The 27,305-nt window shown below is 33.1% G+C and overlaps 4 protein-coding genes across 11 annotated transcripts; 2 read left to right on the plus strand and 2 right to left on the minus strand.

Annotated features, from left to right (window-relative positions):
• Positions 1-442: 442 nt before the first annotated feature.
• On the minus strand, positions 443-3,586 carry LOC109542788 (general transcription factor IIF subunit 1). Its single transcript, XM_019912156.2, has 10 exons — positions 3,362-3,586; positions 3,139-3,308; positions 2,728-2,870; positions 2,039-2,240; positions 1,779-1,981; positions 1,553-1,715; positions 1,352-1,499; positions 1,154-1,290; positions 981-1,096; positions 443-924 (listed from the first exon to the last, which is right to left on the minus strand). The coding sequence occupies exons 1-10, from the start codon at positions 3,386-3,388 to the stop codon at positions 713-715; spliced, it is 1,521 nt and encodes a 506-aa protein (XP_019767715.1). The 5' UTR covers positions 3,389-3,586; the 3' UTR covers positions 443-712.
• A 15-nt stretch (positions 3,587-3,601) lies between these two features.
• On the plus strand, positions 3,602-11,321 carry LOC109542789 (modifier of mdg4). Of its 5 annotated transcripts, none has more exons than XM_019912162.2 (6): positions 3,602-4,035; positions 4,092-4,274; positions 4,332-4,548; positions 4,606-4,835; positions 5,581-5,719; positions 8,257-9,941. In XM_019912162.2, the coding sequence occupies exons 1-6, from the start codon at positions 4,015-4,017 to the stop codon at positions 8,541-8,543; spliced, it is 1,077 nt and encodes a 358-aa protein (XP_019767721.1). In that variant the 5' UTR covers positions 3,602-4,014; the 3' UTR covers positions 8,544-9,941. The 5 variants fall into 5 exon arrangements, with proteins under 5 accessions (XP_019767721.1, XP_019767717.1, XP_019767719.1 ...); XM_019912159.2 differs by lacking the exon at positions 8,257-9,941 and adding exons at positions 10,089-10,268; positions 10,328-11,321 and having other exon boundaries at positions 3,607-4,274; XM_019912161.2 differs by lacking the exon at positions 8,257-9,941 and adding exons at positions 10,089-10,268; positions 10,328-11,321 and having other exon boundaries at positions 3,607-4,274; positions 4,606-4,775.
• On the minus strand, positions 11,314-15,636 carry LOC109542790 (calcyclin-binding protein). The gene is made up of 5 exons (XM_019912164.2): positions 15,452-15,636; positions 15,185-15,395; positions 13,912-14,108; positions 13,687-13,850; positions 11,314-12,344 (listed from the first exon to the last, which is right to left on the minus strand). Exons 1-5 carry the CDS (start codon positions 15,470-15,472, stop codon positions 12,257-12,259), a joined length of 681 nt encoding a protein of 226 aa, XP_019767723.1. The 5' UTR covers positions 15,473-15,636; the 3' UTR covers positions 11,314-12,256.
• Positions 15,637-16,184: 548 nt separating this feature from the next.
• LOC109542858 (PDZ domain-containing protein 8) lies at positions 16,185-26,963 on the plus strand. Of its 4 annotated transcripts, none has more exons than XM_019912294.2 (15): positions 16,186-16,548; positions 18,019-18,219; positions 18,277-18,469; positions 18,541-18,751; positions 20,135-20,289; positions 20,350-20,537; positions 20,594-20,771; positions 20,837-21,007; positions 21,058-21,210; positions 22,654-22,875; positions 22,930-23,168; positions 23,223-23,457; positions 23,896-24,065; positions 24,363-24,473; positions 24,529-26,963. In XM_019912294.2, exons 1-15 carry the CDS (start codon positions 16,387-16,389, stop codon positions 24,730-24,732), a joined length of 2,793 nt encoding a protein of 930 aa, XP_019767853.1. In that variant the 5' UTR covers positions 16,186-16,386; the 3' UTR covers positions 24,733-26,963. The 4 variants fall into 4 exon arrangements, 3 of the variants coding, with proteins under 3 accessions (XP_019767856.1, XP_019767853.1, XP_019767854.1); XM_019912295.2 differs by having other exon boundaries at positions 16,187-16,548; positions 21,064-21,210; XR_002172461.2 differs by lacking the exon at positions 23,896-24,065 and having other exon boundaries at positions 16,185-16,548; positions 24,529-24,695.
• Positions 26,964-27,305: the final 342 nt, after the last annotated feature.

The following is a 27,305-nucleotide window of genomic DNA, read 5'->3' on the forward strand; positions in this document are numbered from 1 at the left end:
GGAAGTTGGTTGCCTTCACGGTTTTTATAAATTACCATTTATAATTTTAATAAAATAGTAAAATAAATAAATTTTACAGTAATTAAAATAAACTATTTCCATCAGATTACGTTGTTCTTCAGATTATGTCATTGCGATTGCAGTCTTGTAACTAACAGCTATTAATTAACGGGCCAACGAGCAAATGTGAATAAAGTACCATTTAAGACGTTAAATGAATCCCGATGGGTTGTCAAGGTAAGTTTGCATTTAACGTTATTGTTGCTCTCAAAAACTAAACCGACGTAGTGCCGCAATTAAATATTTTTAAACATTTTGTCTACAAATTAAAATCGTTATCTAGGAAACGTTTGTATAACCGATCTAAAACCAATATCAAATTAATCCGAGTTTTAATTTGATAACTCCTAATTTGGTTGAAATGTTATTGAAACACCAAAAATAGCAAATTGTATATAATTATATTGCCAAACTAAATAATAAAATACAAGTTTAAGTAAGTATATGTATATACAAAATTTGCTAGATCCACAAAGATTTTATTAAATTTTAACGATATATGCGGCAATGTTTTAAAATAAATGGTTCCTTCATATAGCTTGATAGAAAAAGTAAGTTGCCGTAAAGTCATACTTATTTATCACTTAGTACATAGATATAACATTTCGAACTTACGATGATAACGGACATTAAGTCTTTTAAGTGATAAAAACTAAGCTTTTATCGACAAATACATTTTCCCTTTCAAGGTCTGCTTGGTCGGATTGATTTTCTTCAGAATCTGCGTCATAAAGTTAACGAGTTGTTCGCTGGATAGGCCAGTCTTCTTAGACTTGAATTTCTGCAGTAACTCTGTAGCTGTCATTGGTTTCCTCATTAAGTATTTACGAACCGAATCCTCGGTGACTCCTGATTCGGCCAATCCTTAAAATAAAATATTTATTTAGATTTAAAACATTCAGAAGTTTGGAGATATTTACCTGGAATAAAGTTCGGCAAATCCAATTTTGGTTTCTTGCTAGGACCTGCTATCACATCATTTATAATTTTGCGTTTTCCATCAACAGTGGGACTAGCTGCTCTACTACTGTTCTCACTAAAATTATAATTTACTGTTTCGTGCTGCTTACAGTCAAGATTGATTTACTCATACCTTACAGGTTCGAATTTAGAATCGTTCTTCTCCTTATCTTTCTTGTCACTTTTCTTTTTTTTTGTGTCATCATCTGAAGAACTGTCTGAACTGAAATCATCGTCCGGATCATTTTCTTTCTTCTTTTTGTCCTTTGACTAATAACAAAAAAATATATTTATGTGATACATTTTCAATGTTTCCAAACAAGTGTTATACCTTTTTGTCTTTTTTCTTCTTTTTCTTGTCCTTATCATCATCAGCTTTTTTTTCTGCTTCATCTTCCTTCTCATCTTCTTCATTGTTCTTATCTTTGTCCTCCTTATCAGAGTCCTCTGATTCTTCCTCGTCAGAATTTAGCAGTTTTCTTTAAAATTCGCACCATGTAGTTTTTAAATGATATAGGAATATATAACTTACTTCAAGCCTTTTTCCTCAGACACACCATCAAGATTTGTATTTTCTGGCTCACTTTCACTACTGTCGCTGATGTAATCTAACTCTCTGCCTTCCTCATCTCCATCATCAGAGTCTTCAACTGCCTCCAAATCCGTGTCTCGCTTTTTCTTGGGCTTAGGTGGACCTGAAGAATGACATGCATTTTAGTATACCTAGATGCAAAACGGTTTTTAAATAATGAGTGTACCTTTCTTTTTTTTCTTGCTTTTCTCCCCATCATCTTCCTCTTCCACCTTCTCATCACCATCAGAATCTGAGTCTCCGTCAGAACTATCCATCCATTCATCCATATCAGATATTTTTAGCTCCTTATCTTTTTTCTTTGACGTCTTTTTACTTTTCTCCCCATCTTCATCTAAATCTGCGTCATCTTCACCTTTCAGTCGTTTCCTAGATAAACCATCGCAAATCGAGCATGAATGATATTATGTGCACTTGCCTTCTTACCTCATCATGAGAGAGAAGAAATTCAAATGCTTGTTTCGCTTGTTAAATTCCATTTCGGCTTCTTCAGCAGACAAAGCTTTGTATCTCTGAATAGATTGAAATTTATACCACTCGTATAGAGGAAAAGCTTCAATTGCCCCATCTTCAGCATGTGTAAATACATAATACGCCGTGTTTTCTGATATACCACCCTCTCTGATTCCTGAAAAAAGTTAAATAATAAAACTCTAAAACGATCATTGCTTTGGCCTGTTAAGGTCCAGCATTTTGATCTACACGTTGTGTGTGTATGGATATCAAACGGCTACTTCAATAGGTCCCACAGAATGAAATTTCTAGGCGATAAAGGCACGGAAATCCTACTTTAATATTGGGTCAAATGGTGCCGTATTAGAGTAGGCTAGAGTAGTTAACAATATTATTTATGATTGATCCTCGCGCGATGAGTTTCCTCGTGTTTAGCTCCTAGAAATCCAGTTCTGCTTTGTCACCGATGGTGGAACGTATTAAAGTATATATATAATGTACGCTTCTATGTATATACGCATCCATTTTTATTCGGCGAAATTCACTTTGATAACAATCGATTCATCTGCTAGATGTTATTTGGATAAAATCGAGTAATATCGTGATATTCAATGTGACTTTCGGATACTGTACCTGCTACTAATGAATTAACCAATATTAACCTTTAAACTTTTTAACAGTGCTTCCAAAACACTTTAATATCCAGGGTTGATCGTCTGGGCGATATTTCTTTGCTACTATGCCAAGTTTCTTTCTTCGGGCTTCCTCTTTAGCTTCTCTACCGAATTCCGATCCGGCACCAAATCTGAACAGTAAAAATGTTGCTTTGAAACTACTTACGAATCCATAATTCCAGGTTGTTCACTTGAGCTCAAAGGGTTTTAGGCCTTCTCCGAACTACTACTATTACGGCTCTAACAATATGTTACTCTGAAAACACGCTATTCCCAGTGGAATTTTACTTCTAGCCATATGGCTTTCAAAGTATATAATTTTGAAACAAGCTAAACTGTCCGTTCTCTAAAGAAGAGGAGCCTTGTGGCAGATACGTTTTGGGACGTAGATAAACTTACTTCGGCTGTTCTTCATCAATGCCTTTAAATTCTTTCATATTATTTTCACGCTCCATTTTTACTTGAGTCCATTTTGCAAAGTCCACGCCTAGGTTCCCGTTAAATCTCATCACGTGGTACTTTCTCTGGTTCATTTTTGGCACCCTTATGGTGAATTCTTGAACAGAAACCTAAAGAAAACGTAGATCAGTAAGTTGCTACACCACAGCAGTCTAGGGCTAACATTTTGTGACGATGAACCTGCTGCCATGTTAAAAATATCCAAATATCTAAAACTTAAGCACTTCGAAATTGCACAATTGAAAGTGACACAATTTTACTCAAAATACTAGCACTATTCAAAAAAAACTTAGACTGAATACCATCTCACATTTATTTATGCGCGATCTATCTTTAATCTAACAGCTGATCTAGTAGAAATTAGGTTAAGTTGTTGACCAGGATATGATAAGAAGAAATTTAGGCATTAGCTACAGTCACTCTTCTGTATATTAATAATTTGACTGTTAATTCTGTTTGACAAATGGATGGCATCCCTGAGTTTACACTTTACAGAAAAAAAATAAAGACGACATTAACAATAATATAAAGGAATTTCATCCATTTATAGGTTTATTTAAGAAAACTGCTAGTTTATGCCTTAAAGAGAGAAGTTGTATCTGCTATTTGCTCTGCTCTGATGTATTGATCTGTAAGGTAACTGTGGGAGGAATTCGTCAAAAAACCCAATCTTGGCAGGTTTATTCAAATTTATCCCCGAACTACAAATAGGCCGAAGAATGGAAACTGGGGAGCAGTTTTCTCTGTGCTGGAACAATTTTCATGCCAACCTGAGTACTGGTTTTCACAGCCTTTTAAAAGATGAAGACTTAGTAGATGTTACATTGGCTGCGGAAGGTAAATTTGTAAAGGCGCACAAAACGGTGCTCTCAGTCTGCAGCCCCTTTTTCAAGGAATTGTTCAGAGTGAATCCCTGTAAACACCCTATAGTTATATTGCCGGATGTAAACTTTGGGGCTCTTAGGAGCTTGTTACATTTTATGTATCAAGGAGAAGTCAGTGTTAGTCAGGAGGAAATTCCTACTTTCATGAAGGTTGCTGAAATTTTAAAAGTGAAAGGTCTGACGGATAATTCAGTGAGTACCAGGAAAACAGTTTTAGCTTATTAAGCAGCAACTATCGCTTGTTCTTAGGATGCACCAAATGGCTTCCCGGCAAGAAATTCCCTTGGACTGCTTGACTCGCATAGGCAAGACATTTTAAAGAGGCCACGACCTATCAAGAAATTGATTCGCCCTATGCAACCTCTAAGGCCTCTGGAAACGCCAAATGTTTCCAGATCTTCACATTCTCCCCAGTCATCCATTCTACAACCCATCTATCCAAAGAGGCAGCACTTAGACTCTTCAGGTATACCGGTTTGTACACACAATTTTCATCTTATTAATGAATTACCCAATCCTGCAGGTACTCCACCTCCCTCCTTACTCCAGCCCTCATCAAGTAATCAGGGACATCTAGTGATTCCACCGCTTGTATCCAGTTCACCAACGCAAAGCGAAGCATTGCCATTAATTAAGCCGAAAGAGGAACCGTTAGAGCACAGTGAAGAAGAAACTGCATCTCAGAGTGGCATGGTAAGAACCTGCGCCAGACGAAGTAGAGGCAGTAGTGTGGATTTACACAGTGATGGTTGTGTAAGGATATATTATTTTAATTAACATTCACTTCTTAAGTCACAAGTCCCTAAAGCTCACAGTTTTTGCATTTTGTTAAACGTTCCTTTGGTGCTTTTTCTATAAAATAACTCATTATTCTACAAAAAACAGAGCTTTAAAGTTGAACACCAAGTTTTTCCTTTGCTTTACATTATGTYTAATATAAAAGAGCCAGTAAGCGAATATCGGAAACCGTAAGCGGTTCAAAGTTGGTTAAACGGGGAAAACTTTGAGCAATTGACAGATTTAATAAAGTGACACAGTGAAACTTTTGATACGGATTTTCGTATCACGTTGTTCATCTATTAACGTGTTAATAAATGTATGTGTAGATAGAAATAGATGAATTCTAATATGTCACCAACTAATAAATCGGTTTTACTTTTTTAATCCATTGTTGTAAAAAMWGRGTCTTWTTTTTATTTAAATTTATCATAACTTAATTCAATTTTCTGATTTACATTCCAAGTGTACACTTYATGCTGTTTTTGAACCTATTTACTAAAACCGCTTGATTGCTGTTAAGTGTAGCTGAAGAACTATCTGAGTACAGAAAATTTCCTCGAAATATTTTGAGCGGTTTTTGATTTTCTGAAGAAAATATTTCTCCGAACTTTATATAGATGAGTTATCTAAAAAACATATTAAAGTACCAGACTTTATAATAGTTTCATGTACTATTTTAATACTGAAATAATAAAAATATGTTTTATTTCGATTTAAGGATGAAGGTCAAATGGACCTCGCAAATATGTTGGATACTCAGCTCAGTGGGGGTGAACCTTCCCCATCCCATCAGATACCCCCTTGGCCAGCGCCTGGAGAAATGACCCCGATCCTTGGAAATGATGAATCACAACCCGGTAAGTTTAAATTACTCGTATATGTGTAAAGAATGTGCATTTAATGTAAGTTTAGTTAAGAAGTTTTGAGAGGAGTTATTTGAAATTGAACTAGCATCTCCGATATTTACATATTCATAGACTGGATATGTACAAAGTTTTAGCTTGGAAAACTAGTGTGAATGTATTACAATATTAGTTAATTTGGTTTCAACTTTGCATGTACAGGTTATATAGTTTTTTACTATTTTCATTTTCGGGAATATCGGTTTTAGAAAATAATTTGGTTGAATCAACATCTCACGTTAAAGAACTAATTCGGATTTATTACAATACTCATCAAGGAATAATAAAGTATAAACTTTCCGTGCACACGTTCATAGTGTATTTTATCTCTATTCTTAGATATTGATTTTTAAAAAAGTTACATGTACGCATTGTAGCTAGAAAGTTCTAATTTGATGCGGTCAAATGTGCTTTGGTATAACTGAAGAAGAACATTCTACAGATTATTACCTTGTTTGCTGATGTCACCCAGATAGTCACAATTATTTTCAAATTTATTACTATAATTGGATTTGACTTTATCTAATGTCCTTAGTACGATCTATTTAGTAGAAACGGCAAGTTCTGAAAACTTGTCAGAAGCCATATCATGCTTTAGAACGATTATAGTAAACAATGTAAAAGAGATGCTTTTTCAATAAATAATTAGTAATAAAGAGTGGTTGTATGAAGCCGAATATGCATTTTATTGCACTTATTTATATATCAGTACTTCAAATGCGTTCTGTACCCCCACATTAATATTTTTCAATATGCAAAGTCCCGCATTTATTTAGTATACTTCCACTGAACTAATAGCTAATCACCTCCATATCACCGAATATGAAATGTATTGCCTTTTTTCACAATTGTTTTTTGCAAATTTAATTAATTACATTAAAAAAATGTACCGTTTACTTCTTGGTAACCCACATCTGGAAAACGGTTGGTCTTTGAAGTTTCGACCAAGTATACAGTTTTTGCTCATTATGGGCAAAGGAACAAATGAAATAATACTAGGTTGGTCTACAAAGTGCCAATTGAAGGCAAGCATACCTTTACAAAAATCGCCTTTTGTAATTGGTATAATATAAAATAACATGTTTAACTTACTCTTACTTTCTCAATTGGCAAATTGGGGTAAGGTAACAAAAATAAATGCTTCAATACATACCTTACTACATCGAGAAAGTAAGCATTTGCAAACGCATATTTTTGTCAATACAAATGTTGGTTCGTAAAATGTACAGTTGTACAATTGTTTTCAATATAAGCTGCCGTTTATTCGAATTGATAACAATTAATATTTTTATTAGTCGAATTGCTAATTAGAAAGAAACGAATGGTGAAAGTAATAAGGACAAAACATTAACTTTTGTGCATGTCGATGTGAACCAATTACTGTTGGCTGCTGTAATATGAAATTGAAATATACAAATTTTGCTAAAAATTATTTTATCAAGTAGATTGAATAAGCAGGAACAACGTGGATTAAAGCCGATTTGAACCCATTGAAGTAAAAGATGTGACCTGGTATTGTTTTGATTTTTATTAGAAGAAAAGTGTTCTAGGTTTTGATTGTTTTGTTGTAAAAATGAGCTGTTTTGACTTTTGAAATTAACTAAAAGTAAGTTTTCAAAGTAGTAAAAGGCAGACAATTATTTGCAAATTGCAAACCTAAAATTTGAGGCAGTTTTTCGATGAATCCCGGAATCTTAAATACCTTTTCAATTAAGTGGTTTAAAATAGTAATAAATAACTTTTTTGTCAATGTGCTCTACAGGGAGTTATTAAGTAGCCAAAGTTCAGGAGGTGAATCTCTGAATTATTTTGAGAAAATTCTTATCAAATAAAATATAGGCATCATTCTTTTTCAATAGACAGGGTGTTGAAATTTGGCTGTGGTATTTACAACAGTAAGAGGCTTGTTTTGTCCAAACTAGACTAAAACTTTTAAACCTAGTGGTATCCCGGAGGACAACCTGGCCAATATTTTTGATAAAAAACATGTGCAACTTATTATGCGGCTTTCAATACTTCATCTTTAGTATCTTTTTTCGTATCTCGCTTTGTTTTCGAGATAAAAGTAAAAATTACTTTATTCTTTGTCCTATAGTATAAAGAATAGTTAAAACTACCATACCATTCCGTAATTAAAGAAATCTCTTCGCACAGATTAAAACTAACGCATAACTTTTTTATTGTAAAAAAATTGCAAACCTATACTCAATAAATTTAATTAAATGGATGCATTATCTGTACACTTCAACAATTTTACCACTTTGTTAAATGTATGTATCGACTATGTGTGTATACTTCCACTTGCTAGGTTGGTTAGACGCGAAATAACTTGGCTAAAATAATACACAATACCGATATTTAAACCAAATTGAAGTTAAGTGTGTTTAACGTAGTAATTTCGGTTGAGTAGACTTTAACGTATTTTTGCATGCGCTTAAACCTGTTGCTTGCATCAATCAATAAGCGATGTAATGTGTATTATTTTATCCCAGGTACCTTGCAACTGATCCTTGGTCGTCGCGGTAATCCAAGGCTCATTGTCGATGGTTACGTTTTCTACAAAAAGTCCGTCTCCAGAGGAAAAGCGTTTTGGCATTGTAAAAACGCGAGAACGATCGAAAAGTGCCCTTCAGTTGCTTGGACAATGAACGGTAATATTGTTAAGTGGCCTTGTGCACATAATCACGTTATCTACCCGGATCCCTTCAATCCGGAGGAGGATTCTGAAGTTCCGATTGAGAATCTGCAAGAGGTTTTATGGCAGACTTCGTTAAGCTAAAAGGGACTATATTAGTTAATTATTATAGTGGTGCTATACAATGAGCAGTAGTTTCCAGGTAGATTAGTCAACCTAATTTGTTTTTGAAAGCAAGTCGATGTCCAGTTTTTGCCTCATCAGTTTTCCATAAATGTTGATACAAAAATGTATTTAAATCTAGATACCCAAAGTATGATACAGATTGGAAACAAAAAACACCTATATTTATTTATTTATGTATGTACCTACTATTGATATAAAACATAATTTAACTAAATGTATACGAACAAGGAATCCCCATACCAAATTTACTATATTCCGCATCCAATGATCTGTGATTTTCATTTCAACAACCAGCTGCTTTCGAAGTATGGCTGTTTTAAATATTATTATTATTTATTTTTAGTCAATATATTCAATTTATAGCTGCTTCTAAACAGGGAGCCTCAAACTTAAGAAGCGGAATGTTCATTTACGTGTGCAATACAATGATATTTTTTTCTATAAAAGGGTTTATATTAGAGGTTTGGACTTATTTTGATATGCGGATTAAAATTGCTATTTTTCCTAGAGAAGTAAAATTTTGAGGTGAAATAATAGTGTTCAACTTCAAATTTTATGGTATAACTGAGCGCTCATAAACTAGTTAGTAAATGTGGGCAAAAAATCGGTTATCTAAAAGAAATAAATCTGAAATAATACAGAGTGTATGATCAAAACAGTCTGTATTTCAAAGAACATGTCGCCACGTTTTCGTTCATTGCGTAATGGACAACACGCTGATTATGCCACTTAAGTTTGGGTCAGCCAGTATATAAAACGCGTTTAACTCTTTCTGTAAAATAAAACAGTGGTTTAATTGATAACTCGAAAATATCGCTACATACTTAATAAGAAATAGATGCAATGCTGAAATGGCGACCTCGAGTTTTCCAATGAAGAAAGCTAGTCATCCTATTAAAGAATATATGTGCAACCCTTTTTAGTCACCCTGTACATGTCGCTCTATTCTTAAAACCAACCCCCTTCCTGTGGAAAATTGGAATCCTAACTAGACACGCTACGCTGTATACAGTAAAATTTTGGCAATTCTATACTTTGGAACATTATTTATAGATACTTGCTGTGTATTGATGAAATAAATATGTGTGCAAATAAATATGTATGTAGACTAGACCTAATAAGTATATCTTAGGTGTGATTGTTGTCATACGCCAGCAAACTGATTTGAAACCAATTTAACTTTGTTAACGATCCATCTTGAATTTACTGTTTTAGTTCCCTCCTATGCTCAGTGTACTCTGCTTTCTCAAACTATTAGTTCCTCATTTCAACTTTCTAGTCAACTCGTAGAAAATGATTCAAATATGTGTAATGTGCCCAAATATACGATTTACAATAAAACCACCTGTTAATGTATTTTGGCTCATTTGATTTTAATTATTTATTATATTTGAACGTTTTCGGTACTCTAAACATCTCTTTGCAATCGTTTGTTGTTTTTTATATCCCGTATTGCATTTAGCGGATTTATTTCAACTTGTTCACAGTAAATGTTTTATTTAGGCGCTGGTCTTTGGATAGTAAAAAGCGGAAAAGGTCAACTAGTCCTAATCCATGACGGTCACATGTACACATTTGTTGATCAACGTGAAAACAGAGGTCTTTGGGTGTGCGTTAAAAAGAAAATGCTCAATTGCAGTGGATGTCTGACGACGATGCACGGGCAGTTACTTAGCTACATGGGTAAGGAGACGCCTCGGTTTAATTAGAGCTTTTTTGTTGATTTTACCACGTTTCTGTAGGTCACAATCACCCACAAATTCACGATGTTATTCAGAGGCTTCAGGTGCCCAAAACCAAGTCAGACATTAGGTGAGTAGGTATCAGTAAGAATCGGTGATGCTTAAGATTTGCAAATGTCACTAGAATACGATTTCCGTTGTTGTTTGATGCGTTTTTATGGGAAGAATACTCATGTTTTCTTTTACTGGTTATCCCAAGGGTATGAAATATTAATTTTATTAAAGAGATGTGACATTTGATATCTAAGTATAGGTTGGCCATGCTCTTATTGGTCTTTTGCACCAAAAATACTTACCAAATATTTGCCATAACTAGTTATTTATTTATTCACGAATATTAATATTAGTTTTTTATCGCTCAGAGTTATATTTTATGTTCAATTCTAAGTATTTTTTTGAGTTTTCTATGTATTAAGGTAGGCTTTATTTTTTTTATTGAATTAACGTATCTGTCATTTTTCTTTTCATATTAAATTACCGAGTTAACAGAATATTTATTTCGGGTCAGTTGCCACGATTAGCGTTTATCAATTATTGCATTATGTAAATTTAGAAGGATGCTTAAGTTGCAGAACAAGAATTCATGAAACAGTGATATTAATTAAATTCTGTTTGGGTACAGTGGACTGATTAATGTACTGAAAAACCACTTGCCTCCCGCTGTTAAATTTATGAAACTCTCATTTGTTCAATAGGAGATGAAAAGTATTAAAATATCTCATGATACGTAATGATAGTTTCGACCAATTTTGAACCGTTTATTAAGCACGGCTTAGATGCAAAAATGAATTTGATTGAAGCCATACATTTAATAAAAATGAACACATTGTTATAGGGTTTGACAAAAAATTACAGCCATTTAAAACTGATTTCCTTTGCTTTATGCTAAAGCGAGGTATCATTGTAATTAAGCAATCTTGTTAGTCCATTTTATAGAGATTTTTTGACTGTTATTTATATTGACTTTTTGACATAATAAACTGTTATAATCGATTATCGGCATTTATTTCACATTGAAACATTTACTAGAAAATAATGATTCTATGTGTTTAATATGCACTATATAAAACTTAGTAGTATATATTCACTAGAAAAATATGTATTAACTTATATGGAATTGGTGTTAAGGATATACAGCTGGAGGTAATGCGCCCAATAATACCAACATTGTGATTAAATGTTAACAGTTGACGAAATTGTTGAGCAAAATTAGACCTTTATTAGTTGCCATTCTATCATGAAAATTACAATACTGTATAAAATACAAATTAGGCAGTTTACTAATGAACATTTAAGTGTGAACATATGGTGGCAGGTTGGCATTTATGCTGCGGCCTAAAGTTAGTGCCTGATTAACAATTCCGTCAATTCTTAAGCAGTGAGTGATAAGAGTACTAGAAAACGCGATATGTGAAAATTCGATGCACAAATGTGTTACTTTCGGCAAATGCCTATCTTAACTTACAACAGATTAATTAAAATACGTGAACAAAATTGGTATTACTTTCTGGAAACCATCCTTCAAATCCGGGAAATACCATGATTAATCCTAAAGACAAACATTTAGAACAGTAAGATTAATAAGAACATTATTTATGAGGTTTGAAATAGCCGAAAGGGCAACTGATGTTTTATTGCTTAATAAGAAATGCATTAAGTAGATAAGATTCACATTGAAAAATACCGAAACTTATACAGTAGCATTAGATATTGCGTCTTACCATTAAATAATTCTAACATACGAATTTGTACTTTTTAGTAACTTCAAAGGAGTCTCATAAGGAAGGGTAATTTTTAAAATGTCTACTGCTCTGATTGCTATTTTGAGAGCATTAATTACAGATATTTAATTAGAGCTAAACTACGTATCTAAACATTTAGAAGTGGATGGGGTATTTCCCGGACCCATTGCTAAACCACTTGGAACAATTAGAAATTCATGTTGGGACCGCCGTTGCGACTCTCAGTCCAAGCTTTTGCTATTGTGCGCTTCATTTCGTCGTCCCCTGTCTCGTACCTGTGAAGAACCAAATATGTTAGCATTTGCTCAAAGCTTCAAGCCATCAGTGACATTACTCAAAACGACTATTTTTAATAAATGCTCGACTAATTACATTTTCATTTAAATTAACGTCGCCGATGACTTTGCTGGGTAACAACAGAGAAAAAACGGTGTGTTATCAGCAACAAGGACGAATAAACCCATTTTGTGGAAAATGACAATGGTCAGATTTCTAAATCATAGGAAGATTTTTTAATGCATTTGGAAACATTTTGGTGGTTCGCATATGGTACGTAATTTTATAATTTCTTGAATACCCTGTGAATCAACAGAACTTCGGATAAACCCCGCTGTAAATCTTTAATGACCCTTTAAATGGATGCTTCATTCCAAGAGCAGTACTGATTCCAGAAACGAGGATTTTAAATTTTGCCATAGAAGGCCTTCTATGGCAGTTTCAATTGTTATTCAGAGATCATTATTATTAATAATTACTCCTGTTTCGATATTCAAAAACACCCCTAGAACGCCTTAGTACTTTAGTAGTAAATAATTCACTTTAAAATTCGATGAAAAATTAAATGCTAAACATTAACTCTTGCTGGTTGAACTCATACTGCTCTTGAACCGCCAAATTTTAATACTTTACAGACTTTCATGGAGCAAAATACAAAAGCAGCAAATACGTGGTAAGGTAAGTCTTCTATGTACAAATAAAAGATAAACACAAACTACCAAGGTGAACAAAATAATCATAAGATAGACTGATCTATAACTTATTGGAAATTTCAATATTGAATTTAAAATTGATGTTTAGCAAAGGTTGTATAATTCACAATTAAAGCAATATTGAAATTGACCAAGTAAGTAACATTTACCTCTATAATGTGGATTATGATGTCTGCAAAAACAAACAATGATTAAAGTTCAAGGTTCAACAAAAAAGGAACCAAAACTATGTAGACTCTTTGAACAAATGAAAAAGGAAAACGATGATGACAAGCTACTTTGAAACAACAACTCAGACATATAAAAGAAGTTTAGTCAACTACTGAAGAACTAGAAATATAGTACAGAAAGAAGAACATAAAGCATTCTATTGTCTACATAATTTCAGTGCCTATTGAAATTCCTATTGGAATCACAGCGCCATTAGTGACCTGAAATTACTTTTCCTGGCCTAATAATGAAAGAAATTCGCATTTTTAAATTTGCAGTTTGTGTTGTGCATAAATAAGCAATCAACTACTAGGATAATAAAGTTTTGTTAATCCAATAACCAAATGAAGACAACTACTAGGCCTTTGCCGAAAGCAAAGCTTAAGAAGGAATACACGTTTGGAGCCAAAGTACTTACATGTTCCGCATCAGATTTATTAGGCTGGCCGATGGATCCGATTTGTCATCTGAATCCATGCTAGGCATCTTTTTGTCACTGGCCTTTTTCTCCCATTCAGTCACATGGGACCAAGTTATATCTTCTTTTTTGGCTACATTGATCAAAATCAGATCGTTTTTCACCTGTTTCGAAAACAAATATTGCCCAAAACTATTTATGCCAAAATATTTGTGGATAGAATACCTTGTAGGTGCTGTTTTTTGGTTCAACCGCATGTAGAAGTTGGGTAATACTGAAAACGTAATCTTTATTTTCAAGGTTTTTAATTTTCAGTTCAAAAGATTTTTCCTGGAAATTGCATTGAACGTTTTCAGCCGGCACAGTGTTCACTTTGGGAAGAGTAATGTAGAATTTCACAAATTTCTGACTTTGATCCCATGCTGCAAGCATACAAATGATTAATAGTTTTAGGTGATAATTTTAACCGTACTAAGTTTTGCACAGAAATAACTAGTTCTACAATTTTAAATAGCTAAATTTGCCGAAAGAGCAAGCGTATGGATAAAGAATATGATATAGAATTAATTCAATCTGCATTTAGCATCTCTAACCAAGTCAGTTATAAGAAAAAATGCTTTATTAACGCACTGCTATGCATTAACGATTATTTTTGAATGGTCCAAGATCGGAGTAATTTTAGTACAGCTTAACACTTCAATATACAAACTAAAAACTTTCCGTTTATGTGGGTAAAATTAAACTTAAATATATATATTTATTTTATCAATGCAAAACTGCCTTTCGCCACTCATTAATTGGATAATCTCTACGACACAAGTTTGAAAACGGAAACGTTTCTGTTGCATTTTCAATTCAATCAGATGCAAAGTAGTTTCGCTCTAATATCACAAAAACAATGTTGAGAAATGCAAAACAAAAATAGAATTATTTGCAAATTGTTTATGATTACATTAACCACCAACTTTTGTTTAAATCAAGACCCAAATATTTGTCATTTTTGAGCTTGAGTCAAATGAATAATACCTTCTCAAAAATTCTTACACATTGTTTCTTTGTATATTTTGTATAATTCATGCTCGTTATGATTAATTTCCAAATTTCTAGCTATTTCTATCTAGAATTTTATAACACCTAAAACATGTTGAAGTATATTTTCTATTATATTAAATATACATGTATATCATCTTGTTAAATATTAATTAATTCGTGTATTGCGGTTTATTAATATAAACCGCAAAATTTTCATACAAATCGGCTAAAGGTTTTAAGTTTTTAATAAAGAACTAAACTGTTTTAAAAACGTTGGTGTTCAATACTTGAGAGATGTACAGTACTACGAAGTAAAGAGTTTTGAGTACAACGTTGTTTACCTGAGTACATTTATATATATTTTTTTCATAGCCACTATTATAAGCCGAGTCACTATGCATAATAAGGTATAAAAACAAATCACCAGAATCAAATCAGTAAAGCATGGATAAAACTTCATTCTTACCATAGTTGGTTAATTTTACTTCGTAGGGAACAATCGTTGTTTTAACAGGGGAACTCGGTTTTTTAAATTGCAATTCCAGCTTGGCTTGTTTTTCTTCAAGTTTTACCAACTCAGAAACCATTTTTCGCTTTTCAATGCACAGAATATCTTTAACTTTTTGCCGGATAGCATGGTTTTCCAAGTTCTCGATTTCAGCAATGTCTTTTCTGATCTAAAGAGAATTTGTCGTCTAATAAAACCTATCAATTAAAACACCTCAGCACTCACCTCTTCTATTTTATTCGCCATCTCTGCTCGAATTATTAGCACAAATTGTAGTTTTTCACGTTTGGAGTTTTACTGTTCTAGAAAAATGTGGAGACCGTCTAGAAATGAAAACAAATGTCAGAAAAAGACAGCAATTTATACACATTCCAATATTGAGAGGGGAGTGGAAACCGCCAAATATCGATATGTCAGTATAAGCAACGCAGCAACGTACAGCGCAATAAATTTAATTAATTTTTTATATATAATTAAATTATAAAATTTAAAGAGTTACATATGCGAAAATGTGGAAGTTCGATATTCACTTAATTTTATATGTTCCGATTCGTAAATTAAATTGTAAAATACAATAGAAGTAAGACAAGGAGATGTTCGCAGCGCATATATTGAAAGGGAAAGACAAAGAAAAGTTGGCTAAAATATTTGCATTTGTAAACATTACGATTCTTTAATTTTTTTTTAGTTACAGCGGCAAATATTTCTTGTTGTTATTTCTTAGTTTCAGTTTTTATTTGCTGGTTTATGCGTAAAGCAGCTAAATATAATGAGAAAACGTTTATTTTAGATGCGAAACAAACTGTCGTTGCCAAATTTCTGATTAATATTTTTGTAAATATATAAGTTTTTGGAGGGAATTATTTATTCCCACTATTTTGTCTTGGATATACTTATGGACCCTCAACCAATATCAATAATTAAACAATTTTGAATTTTCAATTTATTCAAAACAGCTGATCTGGTGTACATCGCTGACAATACGTTTGACGTTGATCCATTCCTATCCACAGTGAAAAACAACAAAACAAAAGTTTATTATCTAAATTTAGTCAATTACCATGTATTACACATGAAAAAATGGTACATATTTAAGAAGTACACTAAAGCTTTAAACATTCCTTCGGTCTAATCATTGTGATAGATATATAGGTTTAATTATGGATATATTTGCTATATTTTTTGTAGCCCTTATTTCATTAATTGCGGGTATTATAGTAACCCTTTGTATACAGTATTATATTTTCTATGTTTACCTCAAGAAAAGTCCTTTATCTAGTGGTACAACGCCAAAAAAATCGTTTGAATATTATTTACCAGATGTAAGTATCCTAATTAATCAAGTAAAGTAAGTCTAGGTATGAAAGGGTTTATTATAATTCAGCGCCTTTTCCCCCATTGCCCTATTGTTTTAAACATACCTAAATATCGCTCGCGAGCACGTTCGGTTATTTATTGCAGATTCTCTTAACAAATGGCTCTGTTATCTGTTTCCTAAGAAAATTGCAAAGTGCCTTTTTCGTCTGTCTTCATATAATAAACAATCGTGCTACAAATAAATAAAGTTCATATAGACGTGTTTTTCAGCACGTCGTTGCAAACATACACAGTGATAATTTTTTTTTTAAGAAATTCTGCTCGTATAGACTTTTACGATATATAAAAACAGCGACGAATAATTTCTTATACTTCTACCAGTAACTAAATTGTTATTTAAACTATTATAATATAAATTTGTTAGAAATACCAAATGTATGTGTAGCCAGGCGTGTTGCATGCCAAATAAAAAATGTTTACTACTAATGTTAATTAACTTAGGTGGCATGAAAACATACAGCTCAATATTGCAATTATTTTGTTTCAAAAATTAGCTATTAGAGTTAATATTATGATAAATTACTTTAAATAGAAAGCTTGGTGTTTGACTGTCTTTATTTTAAATATTTTCTTAGAACTTTCGTTTCAACATTACACTGGTCAACGACTTTAAATACATAGTTTTAAAAGTTTTTTTTTGATTCGTATGTCTCGTTACAACCACAATTAAACTATAACTGATATACCATAATCAGTAAATTATAACTTTGAAACTGCGTTTCCAGGTAGTTCTGGAAGAATATAAAATAATCTGTTACTTATTTATCTAATCATATTTTGCTTCTTTCACGTGTAAACTCAGAAGGCAACAAAATGCAATAATCTAGGTACAGCTTTTTGCTAAGAAGAATTCTCAACATTTTTGTCTGCAGTCGACATTTTACAAAATAAATGGGCGGTGAAAATAAGGGAGAGCACGATGAAGTTATTTTGAAAAGCACTAGCTGTTTTGTAGAATGCCAATGATTTTTTGAAGTTTTTTTGGCTGCGTCATACAGTTGTAGCACAAAAAATGTTTTTTTTTTAAATGAAACACTGCTTAATTTAGCTTTTCGAGTTTCTACATACATTTCCATGACTTTTTGTTATATGAAATATGAGCGAAAGTTGTATAGTTTTTTTAGTTATTATTTGGAATGAACGATGGAAATGAGCGTTTTGATGGCGCTGATACATTAAAATTGTATTTATTAGAAAGCGTTTTATTGTTTATGTGTTATCCACACCAGAACCTACTCAATATCTCCAAAGATTTTCCAAATCAAATTTGATTTCCTATTCTTATTACATTCCTGAGTATGGTGCACTCGCTTATTGTTCTAGATTAAAACGTTATCACCCTGTATATACATTTGAGTTGAGATGTTGTTGAGATTGCTTTATACATTTGCAAAGATCTAACTGAATGATTGCAGGCAATCAAACACCAGTTAGGAGCAGGGGATATGAGTGATAAAAGTAAAGGAGGACTTGCCATTAGCCTTATAATGCAGTTTTTATTTCATGAGCTAAGACACTCTGAAGCTATAAAAAGATGGTTGTATAAAAAGTTGACAATGGAATTTGATGAGCTTTTAACCAAAACTACAATGGGAAAATGCTTCGATTCAATAAGTGTAAGTGGATTTGTAATTTAACAAGTTTTGAACACAACCATGGTGATACAATTTTAGATTAAGGATATGGATTTGGGATCTCAGTTTCCAGACATTAAAGATATATCTGTAGAGAGTGTTAAATTAGATGAAAAGGAAGAGCACATTGAAGTTTTGAATCTTGGACTAAACGTAGATTATTCTGGCAACTTTTTGCTGTGCATAGATGCCAAAATGAAATTTAGTAAAACTGCCTATCTTTCAATTAAAGGTATTTTTTTAAAGCGACTAAATATATATTTTTATACCTAATATGAGCTAATGATCACGACCCAATTTCAGTAAAGAAAATTTGTGGTTTTGCCAGACTTCAGTTTTCCAGACAGCCATATACACACTGGTCATTCAGCTTTTATACAGAACCTGTTTTGGAGCTGGCAGTAGAGTCTCATTTTCAAGGCAGACAACTGCAATCAAATATAACAAACTTAATAGTCAATCAGATTAAAAAAGCTATTAAAAGGAAGCATACTTTGCCGAATTACAAAATTAGGTAAGTGAGTAGAGTGGAGTGAGTAGAGATAGTCAATCTTGATTGACTTTTTCATTTATTCTTCACTTCTTCGTGCCCTTAGCTGTGGCGAAAAAACTTTCGACTGGAAGTATCTGAACACTTGAGTTGATAACTTGTATTATATTTTAGTAAAAAAATCGAAGAGTGCGGAATTTGCAAATTTGTTCAGTTTTCCAAATTATCTCCAAGTTATTTTAACTTTATTCAGCTGATATATCATAAGACAATATTTTATTTTCTGAAAAAATGTTAGCAAAATGTAGACGTTTTGAATTAAAACCCGAGTTGGTCACCTTTCCCTACAAAGTCAAGCTCAGACTTTAAACTACAGTAAAATTCTTCTTATTTGTGAGTCTTCAAATAATTGTACGGGAGATAAAATAAGAAAATATACAAATTTTACTAAGCTATAAAGCTATGAACCCGGCAATTTTGTTCAAACACGAATTTATAATAGTGATGGCAATATTTTTTGGGTAACATCAAGTAAATCGTTTTTAATATAGAACTCGTCAAACATAAGATAAATGTATATTCACAATTTCATAAATACGAACAAATTTTCAAAATTGTTAGACGACATTAAGACAAACGCATTTTTCGCTTCATGCAAATATACCCGAAAATTTTCATTTGATGAATTTTGAGATCATGAATCACAGGCTGATAACAAGTATCATATAAGTATCTTGTATTAACATGTAAATACTCTTTGACCGAATTTAATTTAATTTTTAGTGTTTAGTTAACCAGTCGAAGACATCTTGCGGATTCATTCCAATTGATACATTATTTTCATGGACGTGTTCATGGGGCTGATATTGGATAAAAAATAACCCTGCTTAATTTTCTACGAAAATTTGAAAACATTTTTAGATAAAGCAAATACACTAAAACGCTTTTTCATTTGAAAAATGTTTCTATTTTGCGTCGTTTTAGGGACAAAGTGAGTTTTATTTTGAAATCCCCCCGGAAGAACTTTATCAATTGCAATTGGCCCAAAAGACGCCTAGTTGTCGTTTAAAAAATCATGTGTAAACACAGAGCACACCAATGAGATTCGTTTTGTATATCAATTGACTGCTTAATTTGTGCTAAATTTCATTTCAGATAGAATTAATTATTAACATTGTTTGATCAGAAATTGCAGTTCAGGAAGATTGATTTAGCGGCAATTACTTTTCAGTTTGTTATTCCTAGCCCGCGGTTTCATAAAAAAGGATTGCGTTTCTGCGTTTCTCAAGAACGGTCATAGATTACGAGACAAATATGATGTACGCGTTTGCTTAAAATGTTACTTTTTATAATTGCCCAATTTCGCCACCCATTACATCTTTGCTCTATTATCTTATTTTTTACCAGGTATAAACCTTTCTTCGTAAAAACCGATCCTAGTCAACTAGACATTGACGATAGTGAAAATGCCCTGCAAGGAACACTTGAAATGAATGTATCAGAAGTTTCCAGATTGTCATTACCAGATAATGCTCAAAATATTTATCTAACTATAGCTATAGGTAAGTCGAGTATTCAGCATGGATAAAACATGGTAAGTTAGCTGATAAAATGATTCGTAGATGCAATTCCTTGGATATGTTTGTGCCAGAAAAATGAAGCTATGGTCATGACATTGGAGATAACCATGACAAAACTGAAACAAACGCAATTAGGAGTGATTTTTCGCCAAGAAGCAGGTTCAGTGGTTGTAGATAGTGTGACCAGTAATTCCTGCGCCTACCATGCCGGGTTAAGGGCCGCTGATGTGGTTAGTTACGCTTTAATTTTCCATATGACTACCTACCATTCTTTATATTATCTCAGGTTGTTTCTGTGGAAAATAAATTAGTTACTACAGTTCCTCAAGTTGCCAAATATATGAAGTCCGTATCAGGAACTAATGTTACTTTACGAGTGGAAAGAGCTGTTGAGAACTACATTACGAAGTGGAAGCTTAATGATGAGAAAGAACCACCTATAACAATAGCATCTGAAGTAAAATGTACATCTTTAAAAAAATCCCGTTTTTCTGTACCACACTGTATTGCCGTGGGTTTTCTTTAATAGGTGAAGACAGCGAGACAGAGCTGACTCAACAAGAACAGGAATCTTTTGTTATTATAGAAAACATAAAAAAAGAAGAGCGGAAGGCCCGGGCTCAGAAAATAATTCCCAGCAATGAGAACATGGCCAAGCTGGCACAAACTATCAGCAGTTTCAGTTTGAGGAAACGAAAAAGTAAATTACGATTGGGATTTTCTAAAATGTGCTTTTTAACTTATTCTAAGTCTTAGGCGGAGGAGCGTCACCAAATACTCCGCAACGATCGCGCGTTCCTCCTGCCAAAAAGAATTCCACTTCTGATTTGCCAGAAATTGTACGAACGGAAGTGGATAGTCTGGAATGCGAACATATTTTTTCAGCTATTGAAATATTTAAAGGTGAGTATTTTTTATGGTTAAAATGCACAATGAAATTAACGTTTTAATAATGATGTTTATTTGGCAATGCTTATCTCACTAGTACTCCTAAGCAGAACAATGGGTGTGTGTTATGTGGCTTTATTCTGTTATATTTATTTAGTTAATAATTTGTTACGTGCTTTAATGAGAAAAAACCTCCCTAAATCAACCCAGCAGTTATGCATTTGCTCCGTTTTATATGCAGTGAGGAATCGATTTGGACTATATAAATCCATCGCAATATTTAATAAGAAAAACGCAACAAATAGAATACTTAATTCAAATAAATTGTTGTACTTTCATATCGCGATTCCAGGCGTTTAACTTCCATTGCTCAATATCGCAACACTATTAATGTGAACAATTTGGTGATTCTGCCCATGTTCTTCAGCCCATTTAATGCAAGTGTTAAGCTACTTAATGCGACCGCATGCCGCACTTTTGGATTATTTGCAACCAATTCCTCATCTGAAACACCGTCGTCCCTGTTTAGAAGGGAGAGTTCCTCATATTCCACTATGTACTTGGTCAGTTTAGCTTCCATGTTTATAATCAGAAATTTGCTACATCGGATTACTGATCTCAGTCAGTTCTCTTTGGGTATCATCTATTGACAGTAAGTATTCTCTTATTATAAAAAATCGGAAGTTATCATCTAAATAAATAAGATTCTTATCAGTGAAACATCAAACATTTTTCTTCCAACGCTTTTTTTAACGCCTGAGACTTTGGCCTGCTGAAACACATTATCTTTCAAGTTAATATTTTTATGAGCGTTTTCAATGGTTCCTTCTACATTCAGAACTGAACGCAAGACTTATTCGAGGTCTGGTTAAGCGTTTGGTATTCTCGTTCAGTCGCTGAATTAATGGTGTGAATTTAGATGGAAAAAATATCGTTATAAGTTTACCATCAACATTTGTCAGCTGCGCCTTTCATGAATAACTTGGGCATGATCGGTTAATAATAGAGCATTTTCAGTTAGATTATTCTCCTTTTCAAAATGTCGTACTTGTTTGGTAAAAGATTCATGAAACTACTGAACAAGTAAAGCTGAAGTCATTTATGTTTTTTTGAGTGGAAAAGTTTTCCACTGGAACGTTAGCGTTTGCAAAAGCTCTGGGATTCCTCAGCTTTGTTACTCTCCATTCAGTTTGAATTTGCGAATACAACGCCATTCTTTAAATATGTTTATCCACTCTTCGCATGCAATGAAGTCACTAGTCACTGAAGTATCTATTTGCAATTCAGATTATCCAAGTCAGTAGCGATTATATTTAACTTATCTACTGTACTTAAATAGAAACTTACATTACTTATTTGCTGATTTTTCTGTGTCTATATTAAATGCTTTGTATGTTATATGACATCTAGATGCGGATTTCTGATAGAATATTTACGCACGTTCACATATTTATTTAGGGAAAGAACTACGCCTTGACAATGTTCTGCCCTTCGATGACGATTTTCGCTTTATAATCAAAGAAGGCGCGAAATACATTAATGTAAACGCTTGGGCAACATTCAACGACTCTCCTGATGTTCTTCTGGGCTACTTAAATATTCCCTTAAATTACGTTGCTTCTGAATGTTCATCCAGCGTGCTGGGACATCACTCTAGACGATATTCGTTTTTGCCACCAGGTAAATATCTATAGTCGGATCAATCATTGATTTCAGAACAATTTTTTTACATAGGTGTAACGTCCACAGCCACAGTGCACCCTCTTAGGGCACATTCAGGGTTTGAGCATGTATTTTGCTTCGGCGATGCCCTTTTAACGTTCGCTTGGTCGCCCATCGAGAATCCTGAATCGCGAAGAAAAACTTCAACAGCGGTTGATAATAAGACTGATGTTTCTGGAATAAGAAACAAACACGACTTTGTAAGGACGCAGTTCCACGGAACGACACATTGCGATTTTTGTTCAAAAAAGGTACGTTCCTAAGTGAATTTTAGTATGCATTCACATTCTATTATCTCCATTCAGATATGGCTGAAAGATGCTGTTCAATGTAGACAATGTGGTATGTGTTGCCACAAAAAATGTGTTGCAAAGTGTCAGACCAGCAGCAGTTGTAGCGCTGACTCGTCGGCGCTTCCTAAGACTGTTGATGCCCCTCTTATTGATGCTGTTCTTCAACCTGATGGATGCTTTGATGACGCTGAAGGGATGGAAAGCAACTTGAAAAGGGTTAATAGTGTGACAAATCTTAGTATTCCAGGTAAGTGTTCGAATGATTCGGTAAATGTATTCAAATTTGTATCGTTTGGAAAATCGATGTCCCATTGTTGTTTATAGGGTTGTTTGCTAGTTTATGCATTCCTTAGTTCACAATACTTGATTTATAATCAACGTGTTGCTTTCAGTTTTTTTAATTTAAAAGTTATTTAATTTTGCCGCGGCTCAGGCTCGGTTCGTTAGGTCTGGATACACAATAAGAAAACGCAAATATAAAAAATATCCAAACGTAGCGAAACAAGTTTAAATCAGTAAATTCATAACATGATTCCAATTTTAAGATTTTAACCAATCGGTTTGAATCATTCTGTTTTTACTGAAAATTCGAATACTTTTATCATAAAAAACGTAAATCTGCATCTGTATATCCTTGCATGAGCAATAAATGTTATATCATAATTAATTATATCTACCATTGTAGGTTCACCCTCATTTTCCTCGCGTAGTTTACCACCCAGTCCGCAAAGGACTCCCATTAGAAAACAATCGCTAATTTGTGTCAACCCATTTTCCCTTTGCCCCATTGCCCTGGAAGAAGTACAAAAAACCCCACAGGATTCATGCGAAATTATTTCTAGACTCTTGGATCAGGTATTTTATACTCATCATTTTTCGATCCTTAACTATAAAAAATTCAGTTTTTTAACTTTGCACTGCACAATAGCAAATCTGATATCTCAGTAGCAAAAAGGTCAAGCCAAAATTAGGTGGCCCATTCCCATCTAAAACTATTGATTATTAAACCGCATGTATCTGTAAATGCACATGAAAAGCTCTATTTTGGCTTGGTTTTTTCTTCACTAAAATACCACTCACATTAATTAGTAATCACATGTTAAAAAGAACTTTACTAGTGTTCATTTTTGGCCTTCCAAAAATGGCTTGCAGGTCATTTCGAGTCCTCCGGATGAAAATTTAATGGACAACGCAAAAGAAAGTGGTCAAAAAATGTACGTCCATTTGGAAATCGAAGAAAAGAGAGAGAAAATCAATTTGATGGTTTGTAGCAGTATTTAGCTGCTTTGGTGGATATGATTGAAATTGTGCATTTTAGATGGCCGAATTGAAGAAAACGTTAGACCTAACAACAACAGAGCATATGGAACTAACCAAGAAAATGAACTTGGAAGAATCGGAAGTCGAAAAAGCCAAATTAGCCTTTCTGGTAGGCCAAGCAGATGCCAAAGTACATGCACTGTCCGTGCTGATGTTGCACTACTGCTCAGGACTACAGTATTCACACGAAAAAATATTGTAAATGAAAAGGTTTGCTTTGTCACACTTTTCGGGGTGCTGTTTTAAATGCATTCTAAGCATTTATTCAAAAGTACCGTTTTTGCAACATATTTATATCGATACACCAACGCGTAAATGTACAGATAAAACGGCGATCATTGGATAGTATGTACTTATTTTCACTCGCATATTTATTTCTTTTCACTTCACTACAGCGCAAGCCGCCAGAAAATATAACTATTATGTTTGAATTTGGAAATTCTACGCACAACTTTACAGCGCTTTTTATCTCTACAGTCATCAGAAAATTATTTTTAATCTTATTAAATTATGCAGGCATACGCACACACACAACACCTAGAATGGAAGCAAGTATTTAATTGATAGATACAAACACGCTTTGTTTTTATCTGCTTATTAAGTATCGTTTTTTTATAGCTTTTAGTGATTTATAGGTGGCTTACAAATTTCATTCGTCCGAGTAATGTTTTTAGTCTGTACATACACATAGCAACTTGAGTACGATTGGTGTATGCTTTAAAAACTATCGTATGGAACTTTTTTTTTCTATCAATTCGGGAACATTATCAAGATTTCACTTCACATTTATATGCGTAAAATTTACTAAATCGTGCATATCAGAAAGGAATATTGAAATAAACCGAATCGTTTTTGTTTTGAATTTACTTAGTCAGTATTTAGTAGCGAAGCAGTTCTTAGAACATGCCCAATGAAAGTATTTATTTATTTATTAAATATACATATATCAAGCCGTTGATCTCATTGAAAACATATTTGTACATCATTCTCAGTCAGGTCTTTGCAAACTGTTATGCCAATATTATGAAACGTTAGATTAATTTAATTGCAAATTAATTTAACACAGGAATAGTAAAGGATGTTCTAAATAAAATCGGTATTATTTGCAAGCTTATAATTAGCCAACGTCTGATTTTAATTTCCGTGGACTGATTGTACACAACACGTTTGCGCGCAAATTGCAAATAAATATTTTATTAAACCCTGTGCATTTGCTAAAACTCAAAGCAGCCATAGAAAAACCTTAACGAATATTGATATCCCTTTAAATGTTTCAATTCAATTAAAATACTTGGATGATGTGCTTTGAATTTTTAGCTATTATACAGACTCAGCATACAGATAGAAAAATCTCTCCTTAAAAAAATATTGAAAGCATTTAGAAAACGCGTTAAGTGTGTTTATTTAAATGTTAGTCGCTAACACTGTTTAGCATATTTCTAGCCTGTGTCGCAAAATATCGTTCTATGTGTTATAGTGTAGCTTGTATTATTTGAGTTCGGGTGAGTATGCAATATTGGTAGCTTTACATTGATGGGTTGTGATATGTTAATTTTCTTTTACAAGACGGCTGAACTAGAACAAAATATCTAGGCAATTATACATATCTCCATAAAAGGGTCACAAAACAAGCCTCTTATCTACTGTCAGAGATTTGCAAAAGATATTATTAACTCAATCTTAAGCTACTACCAAATTGTCAATTGAAGTTCATTTATTTTAACAATGTATTTCGCTTATCTGTTATATAAATATCTATTCCGTGTAGTGATAGATGCAAATTAAAGATTGTCGGAAAATAGATAGTTAAGAAAAACATGTACTAGGTGTACTGTAAGTACAAAACTTTGGAAGGGTTTTTATTTATTATCAACTATGGATTTCCGTAAAAAATACAGGAAAAACGGGTTTCAGAGCAAGTATTGATATTCCCCAAGACACTGATTGTAACTATATTGAAAATATATTTGTCTAATAGTTGTTATGCATGTAGATATTTAATACTTTAACTATCTGCATACATTTTTATTTTTTATTCAATTATTCCAATTATTTAAAAAAATCCTTGCAACTTTTGTATTTACGCCACATACCATTTTCCTGTTATTAAGCGTCGTAGTGAGTGTCGAAATATAAATAACCCTGTACATATATCACTAGTCAATTATTCGAAATATTTTATTGTATTGTCTAAAAAATGTTGGCTGTTTTCATTTGGATAAAATTGTGTTATATTCGGAATTTCCTACAGCTGCTATCTGTTCCAAACGTGCTAAGATGTTCAAAGTTCAGACGTTGATTTTTGTTATTATCTTCTCTACACGTTATAGTTGGGAGAAGCAGTTTTTTGTTCTAAAATATATTGTGATATAATATGTATAAGTCCATTTTAAGTTGTTAGACAAAGCTTAAAAGTAAAGAAGTAAAACAGCATTTTCGCGTTTTTCATTTCGGGATTAAATAGGAACAAATAATTCGTGAATTCCTGATATGTTTGTTATGAATATGCATTTTTTTATTGAGAAGTAAGATAACTGTATGTAAATTCGCAATTAAAGACGTGCGGAAATTCTGTACTTTTGCACAATTGTAGGCGGAAAACCCAACAAGGTCTGAAATTCCTTATACTCGACTACCGTAAAAAATACTTCTGGAATAACTATGGATCCAGTTTATCGAGGGGCGATATAATAATGAAACAAAAATACAGAATTTAAAGACAGTTTCCTGGTCGTACCATATTTTCTTTGGACATCCACAGTTGGCTAAGTTTAA

This window comes from Dendroctonus ponderosae, unplaced genomic scaffold, assembly GCF_020466585.1.
Source record: "Dendroctonus ponderosae isolate FM_Combo_2020 unplaced genomic scaffold, Dpon_F_20191213v2 Dpon_F_20191213_7, whole genome shotgun sequence".
NCBI classification, from domain to species: Eukaryota; Metazoa; Arthropoda; class Insecta; order Coleoptera; family Curculionidae; genus Dendroctonus; species Dendroctonus ponderosae.